This window comes from Pungitius pungitius, chromosome 9 (genome assembly GCF_949316345.1).
Source record: "Pungitius pungitius chromosome 9, fPunPun2.1, whole genome shotgun sequence".
In the NCBI taxonomy this organism is placed as follows: domain Eukaryota; kingdom Metazoa; phylum Chordata; class Actinopteri; order Perciformes; family Gasterosteidae; genus Pungitius; species Pungitius pungitius.
In genome coordinates this window covers 19,211,017-19,222,513 of record NC_084908.1, presented here as the reverse complement: position 1 = coordinate 19,222,513, position 11,497 = coordinate 19,211,017, and the positions used below count along the sequence as shown (strand labels likewise).

The 11,497-nt window shown below is 47.7% G+C and overlaps 2 protein-coding genes across 3 annotated transcripts; both read left to right on the top strand.

The window, feature by feature from the left end:
• The first annotated feature begins 153 nt into the window (after window positions 1-153).
• Window positions 154-6,086, top strand: LOC134132720 (E3 ubiquitin-protein ligase TRIM39-like). Of its 2 annotated transcripts, XM_062564458.1 has the most exons (3): window positions 154-812; window positions 1,210-2,477; window positions 5,294-6,086. In XM_062564458.1, exons 2-3 carry the CDS (start codon window positions 1,212-1,214, stop codon window positions 5,681-5,683), a joined length of 1,656 nt encoding a protein of 551 aa, XP_062420442.1. In that variant the 5' UTR covers window positions 154-812; window positions 1,210-1,211; the 3' UTR covers window positions 5,684-6,086. The 2 variants fall into 2 exon arrangements, with proteins under 2 accessions (XP_062420442.1, XP_062420441.1); XM_062564457.1 differs by having other exon boundaries at window positions 154-2,477.
• A 1,325-nt stretch (window positions 6,087-7,411) lies between these two features.
• LOC119217951 (E3 ubiquitin-protein ligase TRIM39-like) lies at window positions 7,412-11,484 on the top strand. Its single transcript, XM_037472029.2, has 2 exons — window positions 7,412-7,540; window positions 9,385-11,484. Exon 2 carries the CDS (start codon window positions 9,387-9,389, stop codon window positions 11,022-11,024), a length of 1,638 nt encoding a protein of 545 aa, XP_037327926.2. The 5' UTR covers window positions 7,412-7,540; window positions 9,385-9,386; the 3' UTR covers window positions 11,025-11,484.
• Window positions 11,485-11,497: the final 13 nt, after the last annotated feature.

The window sequence follows — 11,497 nt, the reverse complement described above, 5'->3', positions numbered from 1 at the left end:
AACAGCCGAAACGACGGCGCGCAGCGGCGGAATGAGGCGATGGAGAGGCGGGAGGGCGGAACGGACGGGAGGAACAGCGAGAGGTGGCTGAGCGGTGGTCACGTGACATCCGGTGAAAGAGTTTTTCAAAATAAACAGGCCGAGCACAAACAGTGTTAGAAGGTAGTGTGTCCTGTTAAGGTAGTTACTCAGACATACAGTCAATGGAGGTTTTTACTTACTTGATAATTACGAATAGAAACACTGTAGTAACATTTACTGAAGTCAGTTGTTAAAAGTCAAGCAATACAAATTTCACTAAAGCAAACATTTTATCAACAAAGTGCCCTCGAAGTACAAAAAACACTAATTTCTTATCCTTTATTATTTTTATTTTTTATTGCTCTGTGAAGTTTGGGAATTTTGCTTAGCTGGATGACAATGATTTTGTTTTGGTTAAAAAGTCCAACCGGAAGTGCTATTCTTGATGGTTTTGAGTGTACATGTCTTATGTCTACATCCGACATAATTATAATCACATTTCCATAACACTATAGCATCCGCCCATTTATCTTCTTCACAGCAAATCTTTGCATGTTCTCTTTATCTCTGTCACTCCTCACTTATCAGTGGTAGTAAAGTACACATTAGAGAAGAGGCGGAGCTACACGGAGGGGCGGAGCTTCCACGTCACTCTCCAGAAACGAAAGTTAAGTTGGTCAGAGAGACAGACGCGCTGCAGTGAAGACAAGTCTCCGTGTTTCTGAGAGAAAAGTCAAAGTGACGTCATCAGGTGTTCCTCAGCAACACAGCAGAGTCTCTTGAGAACACAGGTGAGTACAGCTGGTCACATTTACACCTTCAACAAGCAGGAAGAACACACAACTTGTAAGTTCCTCTGTGTTCACTTCCTGGTCTCTCTCTGTTTCCTGGTCCCTTCCTCTGTTTCCTCTTGCTGAGTCACGTTAAACGTGTTCAACAGGAACCTGCTGGAGGCTTTTAGTGTCAATCATCTAAATGAGATGCTACATGTTTGTCACCAAGTAAGCAGAGCGTTGTTAGCGTGCTGCTCTTTATTCACAGCATGTGGACACGTTCTGGGCTGTTCATCAAGAATAGTGACCATGAAGACACAGTATTTTACCCAATGTTACACGCTACAATCCCACTGCTTTCAAATGACAACACATTATAATTATATATATTTCTTCTCTTCCACAACATGTGCAGACATGGCTTCTTCAAACTATGGTCCATCTGAAGATCAGTTCCTGTGCTCCATCTGTCTGGATGTGTTCACTGATCCAGTCTCCACACCATGTGGACACAACTTCTGCATGAACTGCATCAATGAACACTGGAACACCAGCGACCAGAACCTGTGTCCAATGTGTAAGAAGGACTTCACCACCAGACCTGATTTGAGGGTCAACACCTTGCTCTCTGAGATGGTTGTTCAGTTCAGACAGTCCACTCAGCAGAAAGCCAGCAGCAGCAGCTCAGAGCAACAAGAGTCCAAACCAGGAGAAGTTCCCTGTGACGTCTGCACTGGAACCAAAGTGAAGGCCCTCAAGTCCTGCCTGGTGTGTCTGGCCTCCTACTGTGAGACTCACCTGGAGCCTCATCTGACAGCTTCACGTCTGAAGAGACATCAGCTGATGGACCCTGTGGAGAACCTGGAAGGCAGGATGTGTACGAAGCACGATAAACCTCTGGAGCTGTTCTGTAAGAGCGACCAGACGTGTGTCTGCATGCTCTGCACTGTTTTAGACCACAAGAACCATGAGTATGTTCCTCTGGAAGAAGAATATGAAGAAAAAAAGGTCCAGCTGAAGAAGACAGAGACTGAAATCCAGCAGATAATCCAGAAGAGAAGACTGAAGATTCAGGAGATCAAACACTCGATGGACCTCAGTGAGGAAGATGCAGGCAGAGAGAAAGCAGAAGGTGTTCAGGTCTTCACTGATCTGATGGAGTCTGTTGGAAGAGGCTTGAAGGAGCTCCTCAAAACAATAGAAGAGAAGCAGGAAACCACAAAGAAACAGGCTGAAGCTTTCATCAGAGAGCTGGACCAGGAAATCTCTGAGCTGATGAAGAGGAGCGCTGAGGTGGAGCAGCTCTCTCTCTCTGAAGACCACCTCCATCTTCTCCAGTCCTCAAACATCCATCAGCCACCACCCACCAAGGACTGGACAGAGGTCCGTGTTTGTCCTCCTTCATATGAGGGGACTGTGGTGAGAGCTGTGTCTCAGCTGGAGGAGACACTCAGTGAAATGATGAAGAAGTGGTTTGCTGAGCTGAAGAGGGTCCAGATGTTTGCAGTGGATGTGACTCTTGATCCTGAAACAGCTCATCCTCTACTCATCCTGTCTGATGATGGGAAACAAGTGAAACTTGGTGATGTGGAGAAGAATCTCCCAAACAACCCAAAGAGATTTTCTAGTTGGTCCTGTGTTGTAACAAAGCAGAGTTTCTCTTCAGGCAGATTCTACTTTGAGGTTCTGTCACGGTTTGGGTCTGCTCTGTCTTATTTTGTGGTTTTCATGTCTCTGGTGTTCCTGGGTAACTTCACTTCCTGCCTTGTCCTGTCTTCCCTTGTGATTGTCTGCCGTGCTTGATCGTTTCCACCTGTGTTCAATCACCTGCACCTCCCTTGTGTATTTAAGCCCTGTGAGTTCCTTGTCTGGTGTGGCGTCATTACATGTCAGCGTTCATGTGTCAAGTAAGTCAAGTCAAGTCTGTTTCGTGTTTTCAAGTCTAGGTCCCTGTTTTTGTCTGTTTTGTTTTCTCCTCCTTCCTCCCTTTTTTGGTTGGAGCGATTTTGATTTTGAGTTTTTGACAATTAAAGTCTTTTATTTTTCAACTCTGCGTTTGAGTCCTCCCTCCTTGCCCTCGGACCCTGCGTCGTGACAGAATGACGCCACCACCTAAGGACTCAGCAGGGGTTGACCCAAGAAACCCGTTTTTGGGAACTCGCCTGGCGTTTGGGGACCCACACGGCACGCAGCTGGCTGCCCGGCGCAACGCCAACCCCGGCTCGAAAGAAGGCTCCAGGCAGCGCCCCGGTCACCGCCCTCGCCGCTCTCCAGACCCAAGTTGGGCCTCGCCGATGGAGGCCAGCGTCCAGCCCCCAGTCCTCAGCGCACGCTGGAAACAGGTGCTGGAGCTGGCCGCCCGCCTCCAGGCCAGGTACGACCCCCACGCCCTGGACCTCCGCATTCGGCGGCAGCGACGGCGCCAACCACGCCCGTCTCCGCCCGAACCGGCTCCAAGACCCACGCCCCCAGCTCCAAGACCCACGCCCCCAGCTCCAAGACCCACGCCCCCAGCTCCAAGACCCACGCCCCCAGCTCCAAGACCCACGCCCCCAGCTCCAAGACCCACGCCTCCTCCCGTTCCGGCCCCCAGAGCCTCGCCTCCTCCCGTTCCGGCCCCCAGAGCCTCGCCTCCTCCCGTTCCGGCCCCCAGAGCCTCGCCTCCTCCCGTTCCGGCCCCCAGAGCCTCGCCTCCTCCCGTTCCGGCCCCCAGAGCCTCGCCTCCTCCCGTTCCGGCCCCCAGAGCCTCGCCTCCTCCCGTTCCGGCCCCCAGAGCCTCGCCTCCTCCCGTTCCGGCCCCCAGAGCCTCGCCTCCTCCCGTTCCGGCCCCCAGACTCCAGTCTCCGCCCGTTCCGGCCCCCAGACTCCAGTCTCCGCCCGTTCCGGCCCCCAGACTCCAGTCTCCGCCCGTTCCGGCCCCCAGACTCCAGTCTCCGCCCGTTCCGGCCCCCAGACTCCAGTCTCCGCCCGTTCCGGCCCCCAGACTCCAGTCTCCGCCCGTTCCGGCCCCCAGACTCCAGTCTCCGCCCGTTCCGGCCCCCAGACTCCAGTCTCCGCCCGTTCCGGCCCCCAGACTCCAGTCTCCGCCCGTTCCGGCCCCAAGACTCCAGTCTCCAGCCCCGTCCCCACGGCCCCCGACCATGACCCCTCCAGGCCCGTCCCCACGGCCCCCGACCATGACCCCTCCAGGCCCGTCCCCACGGCCCCCGACCATGACCCCTCCAGGCCCGTCCCCACGGCCCCCGACCATGACCCCTCCAGCCCTGTCCCCACGGCCCCCGACCATGACCCCTCCAGGCCCGTCCCCACGGCCCCCGACCATGACCCCTCCAGCCCCGTCCCCAAGGCCCCCGACCATGACCCCTCCCTCCCCGTCCCCAAGGCCCCCGACCATGACCCCTCCCTCCCACCCTCTTGGGACCGCCTGGAAGTCGGTCCTTGAAGGGGGGGTGGGGTCAGGGGTTGGGTCGGCGCCCCCGGCCACGCCGACGCCGGAGCCGCACAGCTCGGCGCCCCACGCCACGACGACGCCGGAGCCGCACAGCTCTGCGCCCCACGCCACGACGACGCCGGAGCCGCACAGCTCTGCGCCCCACGCCACGAGGACGCCGGAGCCGCACAGCTCTGCGCCCCACGCCACGACGACGCCGGAGCCGCACAGCTCTGCTCCCCACGCCACGACGACGCCGGAGCCGCACAGCTCTGCTCCCCACGCCACGACGAGGCCGGAGCCGCACAGCTCGGCGCCCCACGCCACGACGACGCCGGAGTTGCACAGCTCGGCGCCCCCCGAGACCCTGAGGCCCGGCCGCCGACCCGGCAGACCCCCCGAGACCCTGAGGCCCGGCCGCCGACCCGGCAGACCCCCAGAGACCCTGAGGCCCGGCCGCCGACCCGGCAGACCCCCCGAGACCCTGAGGCCCGGCCGCCGACCCGGCAGACCCCCAGAGCACCCCACGCCCGGCCGCCGCCCCGGCAGGCCGCCGGACCATAGCTGTCGGGTCCCCACCCTCCCGCCCCTTGTCTGATTTTCATGGTTCTGCCCCCCTTTAGGACCGTCTGGAATTCGGTCCTTGAGGGGGGGGTTCTGTCACGGTTTGGGTCTGCTCTGTCTTATTTTGTGGTTTTCATGTCTCTGGTGTTCCTGGGTAACTTCACTTCCTGCCTTGTCCTGTCTTCCCTTGTGATTGTCTGCCGTGCTTGATCGTTTCCACCTGTGTTCAATCACCTGCACCTCCCTTGTGTATTTAAGCCCTGTGAGTTCCTTGTCTGGTGTGGCGTCATTACATGTCAGCGTTCATGTGTCAAGTAAGTCAAGTCAAGTCTGTTTCGTGTTTTCAAGTCTAGGTCCCTGTTTTTGTCTGTTTTGTTTTCTCCTCCTTCCTCCCTTTTTTGGTTGGAGCGATTTTGATTTTGAGTTTTTGACAATTAAAGTCTTTTATTTTTCAACTCTGCGTTTGAGTCCTCCCTCCTTGCCCTCGGACCCTGCGTCGTGACAGGTTCAGGTTGAAGGAAAGACTGAGTGGTTTTTAGGAGTGATCAGAGAGTCTGTCAACAGGAAGGGAAACACCTCATGGAGTCCTCAGAATGGTCACTGGATTCTATGTTTGGAAAATGGAAATAAATACTCAGCTCTTGATGATCCTCAAGTTGATCTCTCTGTGAAGTCTGGTCTTCAGAAGGTGGGGGTGTTTGTGGACTATGAGGAGGGTGTGGTCTCCTTTTATGATGTAGAAGCTGCAGCTCTCATCTACTCCTTCACTGGCTGCTCCTTCACTGAGAAACTCTTCCCGTGGTTTCATCCTGGTTCTAATGTCTTTGGTGGAAACTCTGCTCCTCTGATCATCTCTCCTGTCGGAGTAAACTTATCATTCTCTTCTTTCATGTGATTTTATTCATTAAAGGGAATAAATGTACATATTTTTTATAAATACTGTGTTTTTCTCTTAATTTCTGTATCATGACACCTTATGGAGAATATCTTTTTTTAACCTTTTGAATCAAGACTTTTTTATTTTCACTAAATATCCTGATGTTTGACTTTGAGTAAATTAGCAAAACAAATTTCATCTGATTTGCAGCCACTGAAAACATTTTGTTGAATATTTCATATTTTTAAAAACTCTTCTTACCTTTCCATCATCTTCACAGAATACACTTTGTGTTATTGTTATACTGCATTAAAGGTCAACGGACAAAGTAAATTAATATAAATGCAAATGTTCTTTCCGTGTGAAGTGTTTTGAATGATTAAAAGTTTCTTTGGCTCATTATGATTTGTTTTGTGACTGTTTGTTATACGACTAAGTGACTGTTAAAAATAAATGCACATTTGTTGTTGAACAAGTTACTTGAGAATTTAACACTGAAAAGAAATGACCGGTCATTAATCTTAGTTCTTACAAACACATGATTAATTTGAAAGAGTCTGGGGTATTTTGACGAATTGTCACATGATCAATAAAACAGTGCGAACAACACAAGTCCCACAGAAAGATCAATTATCTTTCTGTGGAACTTGTGTTGTTCGCACTGTTTTAACGTGAGTTAATATCCGAGGTTGATGAAAATGTTCAGTGGCTCCAGAAACACAAGAGAATCCACTCCACTGAGAACCAGCAGCAGAAGAAGAACCAAATAGGTTAAAAAGAACTAAACATCACTGGTATGGATGAACCAGATGGACTCGTAGATGTCTGCTGCACCACCTGCTGAGGCTGACCACACACGGTGACGCCGTTGGTCACGTAACATAAAATGTTATAACTATGCAATAGAATTGAATACATATGAGATTATTACAGATACATCACTCTACTCAGCCTCCCCGGTCCAATTCCAAGGTTCTGGAACGGACGGTTCGGCTGGTGGTCGATCAACGGATTAAAGAGGAACAATTTTCATCCTAGTCGGCAGCAGGCCGGATTGGTTTCATGTGGAGGTTGACCTTCGTCGGGGCTGCTCCTTGTCACCAAACCTGTTTGTGGTATTCATGGACAGCAGAGAGAGCCGTAGTCGGGGAGGAGGGTCTACAGTTCGGGGTGCCGCAGATCTCAAGGTTCCAGGGTTTTTATTTGCCTTTTAAGCATCGACCAAGAGTCGAGACACTTTGGAATTGTTGTGAGGAGCTCTCTCAGAGTCAACATAAAAAAACAATGCACACTATCTTAAGAAAAATATAAAAAAAAGACACATGCGAGCAGTGTTGGTGACTGAGCAGTGGGAGAGCTGGGTGGAGTGACTCTCCGATGATTCCCTCGGCTCTTTTCTGACAGAGCATGGAGTCCATGGAAGGAATGATGGTTTTGAGTGTACATGTCTTATGTCTACATCCGACATAATTAAAATCACATTTCCAAAACACAATAGTTACGTTGTATTCATATGAAGACATTTTTGTACATCCAGGTTTCTTTACCTATTAGTCAGAGCTCAGCACATTGATTCAATACTTTGTCGACATCTTCTTTCTTCACTCGCTCCCATTTATGTTCGTCACAGCAAAAATGTGCATGTTCTCTTTATCTCTGTCACTCCTCACTTATCAGTGGTAGTACACATTAGAGAAGAGGCGGAGCTACACGGAGGGGCGGAGCTTCAACGTCACTTTCCATAAATTAAAGGTGAGTTGGTCAGAGAGGCAGACGCGCTGCAGTGAAGACAAGTCTCCGTGTTTCTGAGAGAAAAGTCAAAGTGACGTCATCAGGTGTTCCTCAGCAACACAGCAGAGTCTCTTGAGAACACAGGTGAGTACAGCTGGTCACATTTACACCTTCAACAAGCAGGAAGAACCCACAACTCGTAAGTTCCTCTGTGTTCACTTCCTGGTCTCTCTGTGTTTCCTGGTCCCTTCCTCTGTTTCCTCTTGCTGCGTCACGTTAAACGGGTTCAACAGGAACCTGCTGGAGGCTTTTAGTGGGAGCATCAACTTTTCACATTACTTTTTCCCCTCAAATGTTCTATTTTGAAAAATGGCCGGATTCTCTCTCAATTACGTGTCCCCTTTGAACCATTTCAAGACCTTTGTCACCTTCCGTATCTTTTTTATTTCCTCGTATTTATCCGCCTTGCCTTGAAGGCTGGTGTTACACAATTGTTTTTTTAAACCTGCTGGTTTCCCTACGTGTGCGTGTTTGTGTTCACTTAACAGCAGTTTGAAGGCCAAAGGTTTTGATTATTTGATAAACAAACCTGAATGTTTTGGTCTTGACCATTAAAAGAATATTTTGCGGTTGAATATAGTTTTTATAGTTCTTTTTTAATTTGGATTTTTTTATTTTGAGTTTCCCGATTTTCCATTAGTCTTATATTTGCAAGTTCCAGATCTTCCTCACGGTTCGGATCACTTCTTAACCGCGCGGATCAACGAGTATTTTTAAAAATACTGTAATCATCATAGTGTGTCATAAAGTGTTACTGCTGACGTTGCTTTTGTCGTAACAAGTCAATAACAAGTGCTCACTGCGCGCTGAGGCCAGACTCACGGGTTCATGACGTCACCGCGTCAGCTGGTCTTGTTAATGCATTTTTTTTACAGTTCTTGACTGTTAAGTTTCATTTAAAATAAAAAGTGGTATGTATAATGGAGCACCAGAGTAAACTCGTATGTATGAATCAGACAAAATAATTAACCAAAATATGTCAATGGATCAGAATTGCTCAAGCGTCTGTAATCTTTCTAAAGAAGACAGTGTCCATGATGCATTGATCATTGAGGCTTGAGTTAGGTAGATTACATTATTAGTGATTATTATAGTATTTAATATCTATGATGAAGTGATCTTTGATGCATTGACAGTGTAGGTGAACTTTGACATTGTCAAACAATAAAATGAATACAAACATTTTCAAGCATATAAAAAGGCAGCTGACCAAATATGAAAGATCTTACAGAGAAATGTTCAATTATTCATATTTGGAAGATATGTGTTTATTATTATTACAGTTCAGAGTTCCTTTGAAGCTGACGTCCTTCCGGTCTAGAGTCTTGACGGTCCGGGTCTCGTTTTCTTTAACTTAAAAAATGTCAGTTTAAATGCACAACCACAGACCACATAACAATCCTGCTCACTGTGGATACAAACGGTTCAAAAGTCCTGTTCCACAGGGTTTGAATCCAGGTCGTTTCATCTAAATTGTTTATACTTTCCGTCTAAATACATTTTCTTAAATAAATGTCTTCATACTCTACTGTGATGTAGTTCCCAAATATACAATCGTAATCGCCGCAATGGATATGTGATGTGTTTTAAACATTTTCAGCAATATGTTTGTGTGACGAATCACAAACACACACACGCGTAGGAAAACAAGTAGGCTTAAGAATCAGTTGGATCACCGGTCCAACATGAAACCGATCTGTGAGGCCTAAATCTAAACGAGATGCTACATGTTTGTCACCAAGTAAGCAGAGCGTTGTTAGCGTGCTGCTCTTTATTCACAGCATGTGGACACGTTCTGGGCTGTTCATCAAGAATAGTGACCATGAAGACACAGTATTTTACCCATTGTTACACGCTACAATCCCACTGCTTTCAAATGACAACACATTATAATTATATATATTTCTTCTCTTCCACAACATGTGCAGACATGGCTTCTTCAAACTATGGTCCATCTGAAGATCAGTTCCTGTGCTCCATCTGTCTGGATGTGTTCACTGATCCAGTCACCACATCATGTGGACACAACTTCTGCATGAACTGCATCAATGAACACTGGAACACCAGCGACCAGAACCTGTGTCCAATGTGTAAGAAGGACTTCACCACCAGACCTGATTTGAGGGTCAACACCTTCATCTCTGAGATGGTTGTTCAGTTCAGACAGTCCACTCAGCAGAAAGCCAGCAGCAGCAGCTCAGAGCAACAAGAGTCCAAACCAGGAGAAGTTCCCTGTGACGTCTGCACTGGAACCAAAGTGAAGGCCCTCAAGTCCTGCCTGGTGTGTCTGGTCTCCTACTGTGAGACTCACCTGGAGCCTCATCTGACAGCTTCACGCCTGAAGAGACATCAGCTGATGGACCCTGTGGAGAACCTGGAAGGCAGGATGTGTACGAAGCACAATAAACCTCTGGAACTGTTCTGTAAGAGCGACCAGACGTGTGTCTGCATGCTCTGCACTGTTTTAGACCACAAGAACCATGAGTATGTTCCTCTGAAAGAAGGATATGAAGAAAAGAAGGTTGAGCTGAAGAAGACAGAGGCTGAAATCCAGCAGATGATCCAGAAGAGAAGACTGAAGATTCAGGAGATCAAACACTCAGTGGACCTCAGTGAGGAAGATGCAGGCAGAGAGAAAGCAGAAGGTGTTCAGGTCTTCACTGATCTGATGGAGTCTGTTGGAAGAGGCTTGAAGGAGCTCCTCAAAACAATAGAAGAGAAGCAGGAAACCACAAAGAAACAGGCTGAAGCTTTCATCAGAGAGCTGGACCAGGAAATCTCTGAGCTGATGAAGAGGAGCGCTGAGGTGGAGCAGTTCTCTCTCTCTGAAGACCACCTCCATCTTCTCCAGTCCTTAAACATCCATCAGCCACCACCCACCAAGGACTGGACAGAGGTCCGTGTTTGTCCTTCATATGAGAGGACTGTGGTGAGAGCTGTGTCTCAGCTGGAGGAGACACTCAGTGAAAAGATGAAGAAGGTGCTTAAAGTTGATCTGAAGAAGGTCCAGAAGTTTGCAGTGGATGTGACTCTTGATCCTGAAACAGCTCATCGTCATCTCAACCTATCTGCCAATGGGAAACGAGTGAAATATGTTGACGAGAAGATGACTCTCCCAAACAACCCAGAGAGATTTTTCAACACTCCTTGTGTTTTGGGGAAAACAGGATTCTCTTCAGGCAGATTCTACTTTGAGGTTCAAGTTAAAAGAAAGATTGAGTGGGATATAGGAGTGATCAGAGAGTCTGTCAACAGGAAGAAAATCATCTCATGGTGTCCTCAGAATGGTTACTGGACTATATGTTTGGAAAATGGAAATGAATACAAAGCCTCTGATGATCATCAAGTTGATCTCTCTCTGAAGTCTCATCCTCAGAAGGTGGGGGTGTTTGTGGACTATGAGGAGGGTGTGGTTTCCTTTTATGACGTAGAAGCTGCAGCTCTCATCTACTCCTTCACTGGATGCTTCTTCACTGAGAAACTCTTCCCGTTCTTTCATCCTGGTTCTGAAGAATCTGCTCCTCTGATCATCTCTCATCAGCGTAAACTAATGTACTCTTTCATGTGATGATTTCATTCATTGTACATATTTTTTGTAAATACTTTTTCTCTTAATCCCTGTATCATGATCCTTATGGGGAATATCGATTTCAACCTTTTGAATCCAGACTTTTTATTTTCACTAAATATCCAAAGCTGAAGTTTGACTTTGAGTAAATTAGCAAAACAAATCATTTCCGATGTCTATTACCTTTCCATCATGTTCACAGGATACACTTTGTGTTATTGCTGTACTGCATAAAAGGTCCATGGACAAAGTGATTTAATAATATAGATGCAAATTTTATCTTGGTGTGAAAAGTGGTTTGAATAATTAAAAGTCAATTTGTGGATATTGTAAGATGACTTAAAATAAAGATTTTTTAATTTGATTTTGTTGATGAACAAGTTACTTTTGTCTTATAAATAAAACCTGAGAATCAAATACTGAACAGAAATAACTGCACATTATATTCATATATGTTAATAAATACTTCTTCT